Source organism: Salvelinus alpinus, chromosome 25, assembly GCF_045679555.1.
Source record: "Salvelinus alpinus chromosome 25, SLU_Salpinus.1, whole genome shotgun sequence".
In the NCBI taxonomy this organism is placed as follows: domain Eukaryota; kingdom Metazoa; phylum Chordata; class Actinopteri; order Salmoniformes; family Salmonidae; genus Salvelinus; species Salvelinus alpinus.
In genome coordinates this window covers 16,517,750-16,537,118 of record NC_092110.1, presented here as the reverse complement: position 1 = coordinate 16,537,118, position 19,369 = coordinate 16,517,750, and the positions used below count along the sequence as shown (strand labels likewise).

Here is a 19,369-nt window from a genome sequence, read left to right as displayed (position 1 = left end):
TATTGAGTTATTTATTCAGTGTAACAGCTGTTTTATACCACTATTGTCAAGAGCAGAGGGAACAATGCAATTCTTTGGAAGACTTTGGAAGTCACAGTCACAGCACTCCACTAGAGGGCATACTGGCTTCCTCATAAGTCCCAACCCCCATTTTGCAAACATACAGTGCATTCAGAAAGTATTCAGACCCCTTGACTTTTTCCACATCTTGTTACGTTACAGCCTTATTCTGGAATTGATTACACTTTTTTTTATCAGTCTACACACACTACCCCATAATGACAAAGCGAAAACAGGTTTTTAGAATTGTTGGCAAAGGTATTAAAAACAGAAATACCTTATTTACATAAGTATTCAAAACAAAAAATCAAATCAAACTTTATTTGTCACATGCACCGACTACAACATGTGTAGACCTTCAGACCATGCACCTCAAAACAATGAATACCTCAAGAAACAAGCTTTGTCCATATATTTTGTTTTGTAGAATACCCATCTCAGTCCCAGTCTCACTGTAGAAACCTGGCTTGCGATCGAGGGCAGTGCATGGTCCAAAAAAAAAGTAATTGGGTGTGTCTTCCCACTGTGGATACATTTTTATGGAAATTTGGATTGCTTGTGCTTGAACTATTTATGGCATCACATTATTGGTGTCCTCCACTTCTTAATATTTCCTTAGTTCGGTCCTCTGTTTTTCTTTACCTCCCTTAATACTCAAAACCATAGACATGTTTCATGTCATTGGCAATTTTGTAAGTAAGACTGCATGGTATCATGGAGCTAATCAGCACAAATCAGTATAACAGAGAGGTTATTACATGTGTACAACTGCATCTCAGACAGTTCTCTTCCATTTCAACCACCAGGATTTGCTTTTCCAGACAGAGAAAACAAGGGGTTAGTGGAGGTGCACACTCCTCCCACATGTCACTTGTTTGGCTGGCGGGTTGAGTCTATGAATAGAATTGAAATACTGAGAGAAAAAACATCACCTTTTTACAAGTAGGCCCCTCCTACATGACAAGCCCTACACTACATGACAAGCCCTACACTTCCCTCCCCCTCTCTCTCTCTCTCTCTCTCTACTATCTCCTCTCAGCTAGTGCACTAGCGGGATGTCAGAGTGAATTTAGATTACATCTCGTTGCAGTGCAGTGGCGGGAAAAAGGCAAAGGGACATGGAGGAAGGAAGGATGATCCTGGGTTGTATTGTGCCTTATATGTCACACACACAGAAGAAGGCATGGGCGCATTGGACCATCTTTTTTGGGGGTGGGATGGTCAAAATAAATGAATAATAATACAAATAATTGACTTCTTTTAGGGGCAATGGCAGATGGCCCTTGGGCCTGTAAAGATGATGACTTTTGTGCAATTTCTCTATTGTCATATTAATATATTTGAGCATTTGCCTAGTCAGTGGACAACGGCCAGTCCCCCCTACCAAGATAGGCCTGCCCGGTTTTCTGATTGGCTGAGGTGGCGCAAAATTCATGTTCAAAGTCAAACGCACATGAGCAAAGAGACCTTGCTTTGACTCTCTTTTCATTAGTCAGGCCAGATCATGGCTCGTAAAAACCGGAAAGGTAGTGCCGAAAAAAGTTAAGAGACCAAAAAAAGGCTTGAGGCCACAGCTGCTTAATGTATGAAATTAACCAACTCATTTTCTAAAAGTTCTGGTTCGGCTGGTCCAAGTGTTGTGACAGATGCTGCTACAGAAGACAGTGCAGTCGAGGTATGGAGAAAACCTAGCTACTGTGTTACTCTTTCTCAGTTTTCATCCAAATGCTGACAGATTTGAATGCGAATATTCAGAAATCTGCATAAAAACTCCAAGGGGTTTCCATCAAATTGACTTGTTGCGGATAAAAGGCTGTGCGTGATGATGTAGTGCACAAAATAATACCCTTTCCATTGCATTTTCAACTTTACTGATGATTTTCTCACAAAAAACGTGAGTTATATAGTGAGTGTTCCCACTGGTATTGGCACGTGTGCTCTAGCCAACAGCTCGCAGACACTGTGCGAGTAGGCCAATAGCCATGGATGAGATTATTATGGACAAGATTATTTCTATTTGTCAAATGGCAGCCAAGCATCGATGATCATGTCACCAGAATAAGACCCTTTATGTTTATTGGAAAGGAGCACATCACCTTGCGCTTTTCACCACCCTGTGAAGTTCATAATTTATACTGAACAAAAATATAAACGCAACATGTAAAGTGTTGGTCCCATGTTTCATGAGCTGAGATAAAAGATTCCCGAAATGTTCCATTCACACTAAAAGTTTATTTCTCTTATCTTTTGTGCACAAATTTGTTTACATCCGTTAGTGAGCATTTCTCCTTTGCCAAGATAATCCATCCACCTGACAGGTGTGGCATATCAAGAAGCTGATTAAACAGCATGATCATTACACAGGTGCACCTTCTGCTGGGGACAATAAAAGGCCACTATTATGTGCAGTTTTGTCACACAACACAATGCCACAGATGTCTCAAGTTTTGAGGGAGAGTGCAATTGGCATGCTGACTGCAGGAATGTCCACCAGAACTGTTGCCAGAAAATGTAATGTTAATTTCTCTTCCATAAACTGCCTCCTACGTCGTTTTAGAGAATTTGGCTGTACATCCAACCGACCTCACAACCGCAGACCACGTGTATGGCGTCATGTGGGTGAGCGGTTTGCTGATGTCAACATTGTGAACAGAGTGCCCCATGGTGGCGGTGGGGTTATGCTATGGGCAAGCATATGCTACGGACAACAAACACAATTGCATTTTATCGATAGCAATTTGAATGCACAGAGATACCGTGACGAAATTCTGAGGCCCATTTTTTTCCAGTTATCTGTGACCAACAGATGCATATCTGTATTCCTAGTCATGTGAAATCCATAGATTAGGGCCATATGAATTTATTTAAATTGACTATGTTCCTTATATGAACTGTAACTCAGTAAAATCTTTGAAATTGTTGCATGTTGCATTTATATTTTTGTTCAGTATAATAGCTATTAATACTTAGGAGTGACAGGCAGACAGACAGAGTGATAGAGAAGAACAAGAAGAAGCACAGACAGACAGAGTGAGAGCAGAGATGATGCAGAGGAAAACTGCACAACAGGGAGGCAAAAAAGGCACTGCATATATGGTGTCAGCGGTAATGTGGGCTGTTGAGTCTCAAATTTTTGTCCCAGTCCGCCACTGGAGGAAGCCGCTCACTGCTCAGCTGGATGGATATATTTGCTAACTTTCCTTATTGTAACTCAAATACTACATTTCTACAGAACTATTTTAAGTCTTTAAGGCATTCTTATTAAAAGGGAAAAGTGGTTGATAGGAGAACAAGGAACATCCTTTGATTATACAGAATAACTCAATATTATCACGTCTCAGGATAAGACCCAGATGCAGACAGTTCGAATAAGACATTTATTATAAAACGGGGCAGGCAAACGACAGGTCTTGGGCAGGCAGAGGTCGGTAGTCCAAGGCAGAGTCCGTAAGGTACAGAGTGGCAGGCAGGCTCAGGGTCAGGGCAGGCAGAGGTCAGTAATCCAGGGCAGTGTCAAAAGGTACAGAACGGCAGGCAGGCTCATGGCAGGCAGAATGATCAAAACCAGCATAACTAGAAAACGGGCTCAAGAAAACAGGAGTACGAAAAACACACTGGTAGGCTTGACGGGACAAGACGAACTGGCAACAGGCAAACAGAGAACACAGATATAAATGCACAGGGGAAAATGGGGAATATGGGCGACACCTGGAGGAGGGTGGAGGCAAGCACAAAGACAGGTGACACATCGGGTGTGACACAGACTTTACAAGTACAGTGCTGATCAAGAGAAGTAGAATTGGAATAATTAGATTAAATGCAAAGATAATGTACAATTTCAAGAAGAGGTATTATATAACAAGACAAGCTCTACAAGTAGTGCATATTTTTCTTGCATTCTACTAACTGCCTCAAAAAGGGAATATTCTGTTCACAGTAGATACACAAGTCTCCGTCACCTGAATAAAACCATTGTAGTATGACAAAAATACTATCCACATTGTAAAAAATATATATTGTCATTTACAATTCTTAACCGGACCAAGCCAGATTATCCTGATGATGTTCAGATCCTTAACAACCAGGTCATGACCCCTGATGTGACCCCCATGTATCACGAGCTGACCAGGATCTCCATAATGTGGTCCAGATCATTGAGGTCGGTCAGACACGGCTGTAATGTGCTGACCGAGATATAACCTGAGCACATCTTTAGTCCCTCGTTCCCCCAGGAGACCATCCCGCTGGCCCATCAGCACAGGTAGCCGGCCCAGATAGACGGGAGATCAGAGGAGTAGTACATGGAGGTGTCCTTGTCCTCAAAGATGCCATCCGGGGAAAGGTCCGTGAGGCAGCCCAGGGAGTTTGGCGTCTTGCTCTTAGAAGAGCAAAGGGGTGCCAAGGGGCTTTGGATCTGGGGTTTCCAGAAGAGCTGTCCTGAGAGGGAGATGTAGGAAATATGGTGCGGTGAGGAGACACCCAGTCCGTTTCCTTCAGCACACCCTGGGTAGGTGACTGGCCCGTCCTCCTCCCAAATACTGTCACAGAGCGGGGAATCATGGTGGACATCATTAAAAGGCAAGTCTGAGAGGCCAGGTATGTGGGCAGGTGCATCAGGGGAGAGTGACTGGGACTACCTACAGACTACCTGGCCCTTCCCTCTGCATGTCCTGTTGAATCTGCCTCAAGGTATTCACCAGCAGCACTGAGCGGTGCAGGCTGAGTTCCACTCCTGTTTAACTGTGCTGTGGCTTGTCCAGGCACAGGCTGAGCACCAGCTGGCACTGCTGCAGGTGAGGCAGGTAAGAAGACCCACCCTGAACCTGGACCTCAGCCTTCTCTGGCCCATAGACCGTAAGCCCATCTGCCTCATTACAGCTCCGCTTCCACTTCACGACCCAACATGAATCTAGACAGGAAGGATATCTATCACTTTCATTGATCAACATTTAAGTATGAAATGTACATCTATACATAATTTGAGTCCTGTCTTCATACGGTTTTAAATATAGTTTGTGATATAAGGCTCTTTCTTGTTCAGTGAGTTGATAGGCTACTATATTAGCACTCGCTGTTTACAGTGATCTAAACCACTGTATTTATGAATTTGTTCATGTGTAAGAACTACTAAATATGAGCTTGAGTTTAGATTGAATGATGCATCTAGATTTTTTTGTTCATCATTTACAAAGACAATTTATTCAGTGTTGACACTACTCTGGTAAGCAAGTTAGGCCCAAAAACAAATTTTCACTAAGTCAAATTAATTTCTTGTGTTAGAGGTTTCATGATGCTTGTCTCAAAACCAAAGTAGATAATTTTAAGATTGGTCTATACATTAGTTGGGGTCTCTATAAGCTTCAATATGAGGTCCTAAACCTAGCATGAAAGTGCATCCTTGTAGCTGTGTCTTCGGATATGTTTAGCCAATGGCAAGTTGAGCAAATTGAAGTGTTTTTTTCCCAGGCGTAATGCAAGGCATTATTGCAAGGATATGAGGTAACAACAGTGCCTATGTTAAAAGTATAAAATTACAAAGTGTTTGTTAGGTGTTTAAACCTGTGTTAAGATGCTTACAATTATTAAAATACAAAAATGTGATTTTGATTGTGTTGAATTGTGTTTGGGAATTAAAGATATGGTAGTGGTAATATTTAATTCAGTACAGAAATTTGTAGGCTGCTTAAATTACCCTGTTCCGCATCTCAACTTACCCCATACCCGGGGTAAGTTGTGCCAAGAGACCACTTTTTGTTGGGACAACCTATGTTTTCAAAACTGAAACGTTTAAATTAACTCTGATTATTTCCAAGAATACACAACATCCTGAAATATATGTAGATATCTTTGTTAGAAAGAATACTATACTTCCCTTGACGGAGTGATGCTGAATGTAAAATAATGGCTAAACTTACCACACTTTCCCCTAGGCTACTGGACCTGTATTATGGAGCTACTTCATTTGATAGCACGGTGCACTTAATCAAACTCCCTCAATATTATAATCGTCAGTGGGCGGTCTTAACCACTCACAGGGCTGGGAAATGTGCAACACATTCTCTAGGATTGGAACTTTTTACATGCGTTGAAATACACTGTATCCAGTCTACTACGTAGTGGTTCTCTGAGTGCAAACCAGACTTGTGCTACTGTTATAATGGTGGTTGTATCAGGAATCAAGGTAAGACCCAGATGCAGAAACGTCGAATTGACAATGGTTTAACATTCCAACAGGGGCAGGCAATAAGACAAGTCAAGGCAGGAAGAGGTCAGTTAACCAGAGGTGGGGCAAAGGTACCAGACGGCAGGCAGGCTCAGAGTAGGCAGAGGTCAACAATCCAGAGGTGGGGCAAAGGTACAAGTTAGCAGGCAGGCAGGCTCAAGGTCAGGGGCAGGCGGGCGGGCTCAGAGTCACGACAGGCAAGAGTCAAAAACCAGGAGTGTGAGGAAAAAGAGAGACTGGGAAAAGCAGGAGCTGAGAACAAAAACGCTGGTTGACCTGACAAACTGGCAACAGACAAACAGAGATCACAGGTATAAATACACAGGGGATAATGGGGAAGATAGGCAACACCTGAAGGGGGTTGGAGACAATCACAAGGACAGGCGAAACAGATCAGGGTGTGACAGGTTGTAACAACCATCCAAACACGGTTACAGATGCATGGAATAGGAACAGTGAGTGCCTTCACTGTCACTGAAAGTATTCAGACCCCTTGACTTTTTCCACATTTTGTTGTGTTACAACCTGAATTAAAAATGTATTAAAATGAGACTTTGTGTCACTGGCCTAAACACAATACCCCATAATGTCATTGTGAAATTTTAGTTTTTAGTATTCAACCCCTTTGTTATGGCGAGCCTAAATAATTACAGGAGTAGAAATTTGCTTAAAAAGTCACATAAATTGCATGCACTCACTATTGTTTGCAATAATAGTGGTGAACATGATTTTTGAATGACTACTGCGTCACTGTCCCACACACATACTGTAAGGTCCCTCAGTCGAGAAGTGAATTTCAAGCACAGATTCAACCACAAAGACCAGGAACATTTTACAATGCCTTGCAAAGAAGGGCACCTATTGGTAGATAGGTAAAAAAAATGATACTGAATATCCCTTTGAGCATGGTGAAGTTATCAATTACATTTTGGATGGTGTATCAATACACCCAGTCACAACACAGAAACAGACGTCCTTCCTAACTCAATTGTTGGATAGGAAGGAAATCGCTCAGGGATTTCACTATGAGACCAATGGTGATTTTAAAATAGTTACATGGCTGTGATAGGAGAAAACTGGATCAACATTGTAGTTCCTCCGCAATACTAACCTAAATGACAGAATGAAAAGAAGCTTGTACAGAATAAAACATATTCAAAAACATGCATCCTTTTTGCAATAACCCACTAAAGTAATACTGCAAAAAATGTAGCAAAGAAATGAAAATTTTGTCCTGAATACAAAGCGTTACGTTTGGGGCAAATCCAACATAACAAATCACTGAGTAGTACCACTTTGTATTTCAAGCATGGCGGTGGCTGCATCGTGTTATGGGTATGCTTATCATCAGCAAGGACTAGGGAGTTAATTAAGATTTTTTTTTTAACATAATAGAGCAAAGCACAGACAAAATCCTAGAGGAAAAATGGGTTCAGTCTGCTTTCCAACAGACGCAGGCGGACAAATTCACCTTTCAGCAGGACAACAAGGCCAAATATACACTGGAGTTGCTTACCAAGATGACATTGAATTTTCCTGAGTGGCCTAGTTACAGTTGTGACTTAAATCGGCTTGAATATCTACGGCAAAACTTGAAAATGGCTGTCCAGCAATTATCATCAACCAACTTGACAGAGCTTGAAGAATAATGGGCAAATATTGTACAATCCAGGTATGCAAAGCTCTTAAGAGACTTATCCAAAAACACTCACAGCTGCCAAAGTTAATTCTAACATGTATTGACTCGGGAACATGTATTGACTCGGGTATTGAATACTTATCGAATCAAGATATATTAGTGTTATATTTTTCATAAAAATGTAAAATAAATCATCAATTTTCTTACACTTTGACAATATATATATATTTTTTTTAACCTTTATTTAACTAGGCATGTCAGTGAAGAACAAGTTCTAATTTTCAATGATGGCCTAGGAACAGTGGGTTAACTGCCTTGTTCAGGGGCAGAATGACAGATTTTTACCTTGTCAGCTCGGGGATTCGATCTTGCAAACTTTCGGTTTCTAGTCCAACAGTCTAACCAGTAGGCTACCTGCCACCCCAATTACAGAGTATTGTGTGTGGATCGTTGACAAATAAAGGACATTTAAATACATTTTTCTCCCACTTGAACATAACAAAATGTGTAAAAAGTCAAGGGGTGTAAATACTTTCTGAAGGCACTCATACAATGTAACATAAATGTTCCTTATGAGCAAATAACTATTGTGGTCGACGGGACCATGAACAGCCATGTAAGGACAAAGGCCTATTGTAATTGTGAAGGTGAAATGTACATGATAACCTTGAAGGAGAGGAATTAATAGGAACATACTTTGAGATAAATGTGTTTTTGTATATTTCAATATGATTTAGTCATTCCAATGACTATTTGTAAGAATATGCCATCAATAACTAAAATCTAAGGAGGACCCAGTGTTGATATTTTTGTCGTCATTAACTTACTGTACAAATTATGTAGTTTCAAATCATTTGTAAAGAAGTGTAATGTTGGTCTCATGGAAAATCATTTATTGAGCACTACAGATACAGTGCATTCGCAAAGTATTCAGACCCCTTCCCTTTTTCCACAATTTGTTATGTTACAGCCTTATTCTAAAATTGATTGAATAAAATAAAAACACCATAATGACACAGCAAAAACAGGTTTAGACATTTCAAAAAACAGAAATACCATATTGACATAAGTATTCAGACCCATTGCTATGAGACTCAAAATTGAGCTCAAGCACATCTGTTTCCATTGATCATCATTGAGATGTTTCTACAGCTTGATTGGAGTCCACCTGTGGTAAATTCAATTGATTGGACATGATTTGGAAAGGCACACACCTGTCTATATAAGGTCCCACAGTTGACAGTGCATGTCAGAGCAAAAACAAAGCCAGGTCGAAGGAATTGTCCATAGAGCTCCGAAACAGGATTGTGTCGAGGCACAAATCTGGGGAAGGTTACCAAAAAATGTCTGCAGCAATGAAGGTCCCCAAGAACACAGTGGCCTCAAACACAGTGGCCTCCATCATTCTTAAATGGAAGAAGTTTGGAACTACCAAGATTCTTCCTAGAGCTGGCCGCCTGGCCAAACTGAGCAATCGGGGGAGAAGAGCCTTGGTCAGGGAGGTGACCAAGAACCTGATGGTCACTCTGACAGAGCTCTAGAGTTCCTCTGTGGAGATGGGAGAACCTTCCAGAAGGACAACCATCTCCGCTGCACTCCACCAATCAGGCCTTTATGGTAGTGGCCAGATGAAAGCCACTACTCAGTAAAAGGCACGACAGCCCGCTTGGAGTTTGTCAATAGGCACCTAAATGACTCTTAGACCATGAGAAACAAGATTCTCTGGTCTGATGAAACCAATTTAGAACTCTTTGGCCTGAAGGCCAAGCGTCATGTCTGGAGGAAACCTGGCACCATCCCTAAGGTGAAGCATGGTGGTGGCAGCATCATGCTGTGGGAATGTTTTTAAGCAGCAGGGACTGGGATTTAGGGAAGATGAATAGAGGGAATGATGAACGGAGAGATTCTACAGAGAGATTCTCGACAACCCTAATCACACAACCAAGACAATGCAGGAGTGGCTTCGGGACAAGTCTCTGAATGTCCTCAAGTGGCCCAGCCAGAGCCCAGACTTGAACCCAATCGAACATCTCTGGAGACCTGAAAATAGCTGTACAACAACACTCCCCATCCAACCTGACAGCGCTTTAGAGGGTCTGCAGAGAAGAATGGGAGAAACTCCCCAAATACAGGTGTGCCAAGCTTGTAGCGTCATACCCAGGCATAAGACTCCAGTCTGTAATCGCTGCCAAAGGTGCTTTAACAAAGTACTGAGTAAAGGTTCTGAATATTTATGTCAATGTGATATTTCCGGATTTTTTACAAACATTTCTAAAAACCTATTTTTGCTTTGTCATTATGGGGTATTGTGTGTAGATTTAATCCATTTTAGAATAAGGCTGTAAGGTAACAAAATGTAGAAAAAGTCAAGGGGTCTGAATACTTTCCGAAAGCACTGTATGCCATAGAAATCAAGTGGTATTTGCATGTGAAAATATTATGGTGTGCATTTGCTCTATTGTTTACATTTTGTTGTTTGTCCACTGATTGGTATGCACATTGGACATCTTAGTGTCTTTCACCAACTTCACATCAAACACAATACCTTGAACTTAGTTTACCTTTAAAACCTCTACGGGATTGGTGTCCCCCCGCGGGAAGGTTGAGCTAACATAGGCTAATGTGAATAGCATGAGGTTGTAAGTAACAAAAAAAAATCCCAGGACATAGACATATCTGATATGGGCAGAAAGCTAAAATTCTTGTTAATCCAACTACACTGTCCAATTTACAGTAGCTATTACAGTGAAAAAATACCATGCTATTGTTTGAGTGCGCACAATTATTAACTTTAAAATGTATTAATAAACCAATTAGGCACATTTGGGCAGTCTTGATACAACATTTTGAACATGTTCATTGGATCAGTCTAAAACATTGCTCATACACTACTGCCGTCTAGTGGCCAAATTCTATGTTGCACATGTGCTGGAATAATACATTATGGCCTTTCTCTTCCATTTCAAAGATGGTACAAAAAAAATTAAATGCATTTTTTCCCTTTGTGTTATTCTCCTACATTCATTTCACATTTCCACAAACTTCAAAGTGTTTACTTTAAAATGGTATCAAGAAAATGCATATCCTTGCTTCAGGCAGTTAAGATTTGGATATGTCATTTTAAGCAAAAATTGAAAAAAAGGGTTGATCCTTAAACTAACAGATACATTTTATCTAATTAAAAAAGAAAATAAATGACAATTAACTTTGCACCTTTTATTATAAAAAATATTTACAAAGATGCTACATTTTTTTTATTAATATAAAAATGCATATACTTAACAATTGTTGAAATTCTAGCTCCTGTTTGAAGCAGAGTGACATCATTCAGAGAAGAGTGTTGTGGTAGTAATGACCGGAGTAATACTGTCAGATTTAACTGATACGGTTTGCCTGAGTAATCTCTTAATCATGATAAGACATTTTGAAAAATCTTTAGAATGGCAGTTGCTTGTACATCCCAAAAAATGGGGGGGAAACAAAAAAACATTTTGACATTTCTATGGATGAATTCTGTACAAAATATCATTTTAACAAATGAACTGCATAGTGAATAGTAAACCCAGGCCCATAGTTCTTTTTGAGAAAAAAAAGGGGGGGGGGGGGGTTGGGTAGACCCTTGTGATATATAAAATATATCACATGGGTCTACACAATTCAGTCTATTTAATAAATTAAATAAATTAAAAAGTAATAACTTAATGGGTCAACCCATAATTCTTAATTTGTAATAACACAAATATCAGAAAATATGGCTTCTTAATGCTGATATCCAGCAAGAGTTTCTGTTAATACTTGAACAAATCTAGTCTAGGTCGTAAGAGATGGATTCAAATCAAGCGGGGGGGTGGGGGGTGGATGTGCCCGAAAAAGCAGGACAGTCCCTGTCTTGAGACTTAATTACTTGATACCAAACCATAGGAAGACAGGTCGAATCGGGCTACATTAACATTTCAAAATCTCTGTCAGATTAAAAATAGGAGGGGGGGGATTAGATGTAGTCATACTGATACATTTCCCAAACTGTATGTTGCAAAAAATATATTTCAATATACATATATACGTACAATATACATCTATTTCACTAATATTTGTTTTAGTCTTTAGGAAAATATACATTGCTTCAAAGGTTTGGATGTTCCGGTCTCTATTCTGGTGTAGTGTAATGACATTGTTCTTCAGTCCATACATAACAATAAATTAAAACAAAACTGGAAAAATAGATTGTATGATAAAAGGAAACATAGAAAAGTATGTAAATAAGAAAAATCATAATGGTATATGCTGTAATCTCTGCCCACTAACAGATGCACACCTGCATGTGGTAACACTGAATAAGTTATTGATTTCATAAACCCTCAACGTCTGAATGTATAATAATAACACCATATCCATGTACGCACCATGTGCATTGTCTGTAAAGAGTCTACCAAGTCTGTATGAATGGGAATGTGTTGTTTCTCAGGAGCCCACTATGATCTCCATGATATGGTCCAGTTCATTGAGGTCTGATCGGCAGCTGGTGCTGGAGCTGAGGGTTGAGGGCCCATGGGAGGACAGGCTCTCCAGGAGGTCGTAGGGCCCCATCTTAGGCGCACTCTGCATGCCTGTCAGCACCGTGTCAAGGTCGTAATAGGACGCATCCACATCTGAAAACAGTTCCTCCAGTGCAGGGTCGGGGCTGGGCGCAGGGTTTTTGATCTCGAACGTGCCAAAGACCTGCTCTGCTGTCCTGGAGTCATCCACAAGCCTGTCACTGTCTCCCTCCTCCGAACCAGACCCACACTCATCACTGTCCTCATCTTCCTCCTCATCTTCACCATTCTCCTCTTCCCAGCAGGGGTCCATGCCAAAGGTGCCTGGCAGGTAGGAGGTTGGGGCTTGGGGGGAAACCGTGGACATGGTCACCCCCCCCTCGCCCTCCTCCTCCACCACCACCTCCTCCTCCTCCTCCTCCTCTGCAGGGCAACCCTCTGACCCCACCGCTGGGAAGGGCTTGAGTACCTGCTCCCCCTGGGTTGCCTCTGTCTGCCGACACAGCACCTCGGTGGCCACCAGGCGGTCTGCAGAGCACTGGGCAGCAGCGTTGGCAGCACTCAGGGCCTGGGTCATGATCTGCCAGGTGCCGTCCTGGGTCATCTCCTCCTGGATCTGCCTCACCGTGTTGGCAATCAGCACTGAACGGCACAGGTTGGGCTCCACCAGCATGTGGCACAGCTGCAGCTTGATTAGGGACATGTCCAGCAGGGACTGCCGCTGCAGGCTGTAGGATGACAGCATCCTTACGGCCACCGAACTCGGTTGGTTTACATCCTCACCGCCCGTCGCAGGTTCATCCCCGGAGTCCGAAAACTTGCGCTTCGTGCCCTTCGGGAACATTTTGGCTCTCTGGTGTAAGGGGAGACGGAGAGTGTTATTGACGAAAAATCTGTCACAAAAACGTTACCATTCTGACACAAACACACATGGTATCATGAAAGACTGTTGTTTTGCAGAATTTTACTTATCAAAAGTACATTCTAAAAATGAATGAACTTATGTGTGGTGTTATGTTTGAAGTGTGTGGCATAAGGACAAACTATTAAGGTGATAAGCTAAATTTCAATTGGTAAGAGAATTCTGTGATGAAGAATCTCTAGAAGGTTAGCTAAATATTCATGTAGTGGCCTACAGTATAAATGGCTTGTTGTTTTTCTGAAAGTTTGCTATACCTTTCCTGTTGAGAGGCACAGGCATTAGCATAGCAGCTTGGTCCCGGCTGCAGCGCTTCAGTACTTTTGTACAAGCAACAAGCAGCTTTTGTTCTGCACCCTTTCTGCCCATTTTAGGCCAGTCTGAAGCAAGGCTCCTGCTGGGCGGAACAACCACACTTTTAACAGACCCACTGAACCACCGAAAATACAGCATGTTACCAACCACCTGCCATCACTGCGGTCAAAGTCAGGACAGGTCAGACTTTTCTCAAAAAAACACAATCAGCTCATGTACACACACCATCCCACCCCACTGCCACCTGTCGTCAGACATCTCCTAATTATGGGCAAAAGTGAGTTAACAACCTCACTCCGGTAGTACAAAAGAGAACAGGACACATACTGGGTGAGAAAAGTCAAATGAAACCACACAGGTTTAATGTGATATTATGTTTGAAATATGCACACACCATGCTCCGAAAACTAGAACTGCTAGAATGTCATTACAGGGAAAGGAGGAAAAGTTAACATTAACCTTCCCGATGCTGTATCTCTGCCTGAATGAGAAGATATCAGAAGACTTGCCTCAAAACAACAGGGTCGGCTGCTGGCTCCAAGGGACAAACAAGCCGGGGAGAGCAGAGTAGGGAGAGAACACAGGACATGAGCCTGGTGTGACTACATTTCCCATAAGACTAAAACAAAGGAACTTCTGTAAGGGTATGCGTCCCCTCAGAGAGAGCTCTGGGTAGGGCATTGATTGGCGTTACTACTCTGCTACATGATCAACCATCCACGAAGCAACAAAGGATATAAAAACAGGAGGTAAGTAATGCAATAAAGAAAACTAAAACAGACAAGAGACATAGTTTCAAAACAACATTTTTAGTTAATATACTGAACAAAAATATATACGCAACATGCAAAAAAAAGTCTGAGTTACAGTTCATATAATGAAATCAGTCAATAGAAAAAATGAATTTGTCCCTAATCTACGGATTTCACATGACTGGGCAGGGGTGCAGCCTTGCAGCCAATCAGAATGAGTTTCTCTCCAAAAAAGGGCTTTATTACAGACAGAAATTCTCCTGTTTTATCAGGTGTCCGGGTGGCTGGTCCCAGATGATCCCGCAGCCGGATGTGGAGGTCCTGGGCTGGCGTGGTTACACGTGGTCTGCAGGTGGGCGTACTGCCAAATTCTCTAAAACAACATTGAGGCGGCTTATGGTAGAGAAATAAGCATTAAATTCTCTGGCAACAGCTCTGGTGGACATGACTGCATTCAGAATGCCAATTGCACGCTCCCTCAAAATCGGAGACATCTGTGGCATTGTGTTGTGTGACAAAACTGCACATTTTAGAGTGGCCATTTATTGTCCCCAGCACAAGGTGCAGCTGTGTAATGACCATGCTGTTTAATCAGCTTATTGATATGCCACACCTGTCACGAGAAATTCTCACTAACAGGGATGTAAACAAATTTGTGCACAAAATTGGAGATAAATAAGCTTTTTGTGCGTATGGAAAATTTCGGGGATCTTTTATTACAGCTCATGAAAACTGGGACCAACAAGTTATATGTTGCATTTATATTTTTGTTCAGTATAGATTATTTTAACACTATACTTGCTGATAGCAAAAAAGCACACAGTTGATTATAGCAACTTACGCAACGTTTCTAATTAGCAATGTCTTGTATCTATTCTAGAGCTGTAGGGGTACACTGTGGACATCACAGGGACACAATCAATCAGTCTGGCCAGGGGAGAACATTTAGGATTGGTCCTACCCTAGTGGACATCTTACCACTGGAGAAACAAATGCTATCACAAGGTGACACTTGCGTTTACTGTATATTTTTACCATTGGAAGTAACCAGGAGAGTACTTTGACTGTGTTAATGAACCTAACTTGAATGCAGACTATGGCCCACCACCTAACTATTGCTTTTACTAGATGGTGGTAAAGTGCTTCTAATGTCGTTAGCCATAAATAAACTATGATGAAATACTCTGTCACACAATTGGACTGGTGCCCTTACTGAAATGTAAGATTACTTTAACTGCAACAACTGAACACTGCAAATGGACCCGCATCAGACCACAGATAAAATGTATGAACAGTAGGTTTTTGACACAAACCTCTGAAGTACAAGAAAACGGCTAACTTCAGCAAATGTTTATGTGTTCCAAGTTGCTAGAACCCAAATGGTATTTGCATAGCTGCAAATGTTCTAGTCCAATTCATGAGGGGCGTTGCCAGGTACCCTATTAAAAATTAAAATGTGAGGCAGACATATGAATGTACTCTCTCTGTTTCTTTTTTACCTTAGTGAAGCCTGTCAAAAACAAAGGATAATTTCTAACTAAGAAGCAAAATACTACACAAGTAACAACAACACTGTGTTCATGTTAATTCACCAATCCCCACAAACAACGGGTTTCTACTAAGGAAGTCTAGCTGATTGGATATCTGAAAACAAGGAAAAAGAGGTGCAATCATTATGATGTGACAAGAATGAGTTACTGGTGCGAGGATGGGGCCTTATTGCTCCTTATAAAACACTGCAAACCTAAAAAGGACTGTTCAATACAAATCTGTTAGGCCGATATCCATGGAAAAAAAGGATCAAATAGGTTAATGTGGCTATAAAAACAAAACATAGGTCAAGACAACATACAACACTTCAAGGTTGTCTTTTGCTGATTACTCCAATCAATTAGTCTGTCAGTGCCACATGTAAGGAGGGAACCTCAATCTTGTAGGCTGTGCTTGTTGCAAGTACCCTGTGTTATGTCTCAGTTTACACCACTAAACTTCAAAGAGCAACAGCTCCACCAGAGATCCTCCTCCTCGTCTATGGCTCCACCTAGGAATTGGCTCCCCTCCCCCACAGTACTGACGTCGATATTTCCACAGCCGCTTATGGTTATTTGAATGGAGAAATTATCTGACTACCCAACAGTGCGAGGGTGCATCCTGCAATTCATAATAGGTTAATAAAAAATAAATTTACAAAATTAAATCAGTTATTTACATTGCACCCATTGCAATCGCTAGTGGCCTTCTCTGGTAGCTGCACCGCATGCTTTGTCTAGCTCGAGCAAAAGGGAAGCTGGGGCGACAATGGAGATGAGGCCATTTTGAAATAACAAGCTAGCTAGCCAATTCCTACTCATCGAGATAAAATGGGGATAAATTGTGACACTGTTTTCAAATTACAAAACTTCATTTGTTCCAACTACATAATTTCTCAACTCTCCCAAACTGGCGTGTAATACTTCTGCTTTACAAAATGGTTTAGCTACCAAACTAAATGTGTAGCTAACATAGCTAGCTAGCCCCCTCACCCCGCCTCACCAGACTAACATTTGATAAGAGTTTCAGGAATAAATATTTCGTATCAATCCTAACAAATAAATACATTCAACGTACCTTCGTTTATTTTACTTTATTCCGGTGTTGGTCATAAGATCCTCTGTAGGATGCTGAGATGAGATCATTAATGCCACGGCTTCAAAAATACCTCGTCTTCTCTGCTGCTTGCTACCGCCAGGGAGCAGGGAGGGTGGCGGAATGGGGGGAAGGATGAAGGGGGCGGGCTCCATGCATCTTGATCGACATGCTGTCACTTGAATTAGAGCACCAGAACAAAAGGTATACTCTCAAAAGGCACAAAAACAACAACAAAGCAACATATAAATCAAAGCTCACGTGCGTTTCTTCACAACTGCACAGACTGTAATCACTGCGGACCTCAGTACATATGGGAGGAAATTGTTAATTCACAGAAGAAGAAAAAATTCCACTGTGAAAAATGGTCAACATTAAATGCAATAGAACTATGACGAGTTATACAGAATGTAATGACGTTGAGCTTTTTATTTATTTTAATGTATTTTATTGTTCAAAATGTCCAAGGCTGTGGTTTACCAAGGAATCATAAAAAAATTATATTTTTTACAAATTACTCTGAGTTTGCAGTTAGTGTATGTGCCTGTCCAAAAACTCAGTGGTGGCACCATACGGTGGCACAACACTGTTATTGCCAATATTGACTGATTTGTCAAGGGTCTATTTTATATGGTTTGTATGGCTGTTAAAATAACCTTATGTCAGTGTTTTCAAAATAATATTTTTACATTTGTGGGTACAAGTTAGGTTGTGTGAATGTATGCTTTTAACTTCTTATGGCTGCAGGGGCAGTATTGAGTAGCTTGGATGAAAGGTGCACAGAGGTGCCCAGAGTAAACGGCCTACTCCTCAGTCATAGTTGCTAATATTTGCATATTATTATTAGTATTGGATAGAAAACACTATGAAGTTTCTAAAACTGTTTGAATTATGTCTGTGAGTATAACAGAACTCATTCCTTTGGCCGCCTTTCCTTCCAGTTCTCTGCTGCCAATGACTGGAACGAACTACAAAAATCTCTGAAACTGGAAACACTTATCTCCCTCACTAGCTTTAAGCACCAGCTGTCAGAGCAGGTCATAGATTACTGCACCTGTACATAGCCCATCTATAATTTAGCCCAAACAACTACCTCTTTACCTACTGTATTTATTTATTTATTTTGCTCCTTTGCACCCCATTATTTCTATCTCTACATTACACTTTCTTCCACTGCAAACCAACCATTCCAGTGTTTTTTTTTTAACTTGCTATATTGTATTTACTTCGCCACCTTGGCCTTTTTTATATTTTTATTTATTTATATATATATTTTGTTTGCCTTCACCTCCCTTATCTCACCTCACTTGCTCACATTGTATATAGACTTATTTTTCACTGTATTATTGACTGTATGTTTGTTTTACTCCATGTGTAACTATGTGTTGTTGTATGTGTCGAACTGCTTTGCTTTATCTTGGCCAGGTCGCAATTGTAAATGAGAACGTGTTCTCAATTTGCCTACCTGGTTAAATAAAGGTGAAATAAATAAATAAACTAATTTGGCAGGCAAAAACCTGAGAAGTTCCACTTCCTGTTTGAATTTTTTCTGAGGGTGGCAGATTTTCAACCAAGCTTTCGTTGAAATTACAGCGAGATATTGATGAGTTTTCACTTCCTACGGCTTCCACTAGATGTCAACAGTCAATAGAACTTTGTCTGATGACTCTAATGTGAAGGGGGGCCGAAGGAGACAGGAATTAGTCACCACTGCCACGAGCTGACCACGTGATAGGCATCTCCGTTCCATCGCTCAACTGAAGTCAATCTAATTCTCCGGTTGGAACGTTATTCAAGATGTATGTTAACAACATTCTAAAGATTGATTCAGTACATCGTTTGACATGTTTCTACTGACTGTTATGGAACCTTTGGACATTTCGTCACGTTATAGTGGACGCACTTTGTGACTTTGGAATTGTTTACCAAACGCGCTAACGAAAGTAGCTAATTGGACATAAATAACGGACATTATCGAACAAATCAAGCATTTATTGTGGACCTGGGATTCCTAGGACTGCATTCTGATGAAGTTCATCAAAGGTAAGGAAACATTTATCATGTATTTTCTGGTTTCTGTTGACCCCAACATGGCGGCTAATTTGGCTATTGTTCCGAGCTCTTTGCTTTTTCCGTAAAGTTTTTTTGAAATCTGACACAGCGGTTGCATTAAGGAGAGGTATATCTATAATTCCATGTGTATAACTTGTATTATCATCTACATTTATGATGAGTATTTATGTTGAAACGATGTGGCTAAGCAAAATCACTTGATGTTTTTGGAACTAGTGAATGTAACGC

General features: G+C 41.0%; 1 protein-coding gene across 2 annotated transcripts; it reads right to left on the bottom strand.

The window, feature by feature from the left end:
- Positions 1-11,123: 11,123 nt before the first annotated feature.
- Positions 11,124-17,210, bottom strand: LOC139553471 (cell division cycle-associated protein 4-like). Of its 2 annotated transcripts, XM_071365817.1 has the most exons (3): positions 17,051-17,210; positions 13,634-13,770; positions 11,124-13,310 (listed from the first exon to the last, which is right to left on the bottom strand). In XM_071365817.1, exon 3 carries the CDS (start codon positions 13,299-13,301, stop codon positions 12,384-12,386), a length of 918 nt encoding a protein of 305 aa, XP_071221918.1. In that variant the 5' UTR covers positions 13,302-13,310; positions 13,634-13,770; positions 17,051-17,210; the 3' UTR covers positions 11,124-12,383. The 2 variants fall into 2 exon arrangements, with proteins under 2 accessions (XP_071221918.1, XP_071221919.1); XM_071365818.1 differs by lacking the exon at positions 13,634-13,770.
- Between the last annotated feature and the right edge of the window lie 2,159 nt (positions 17,211-19,369).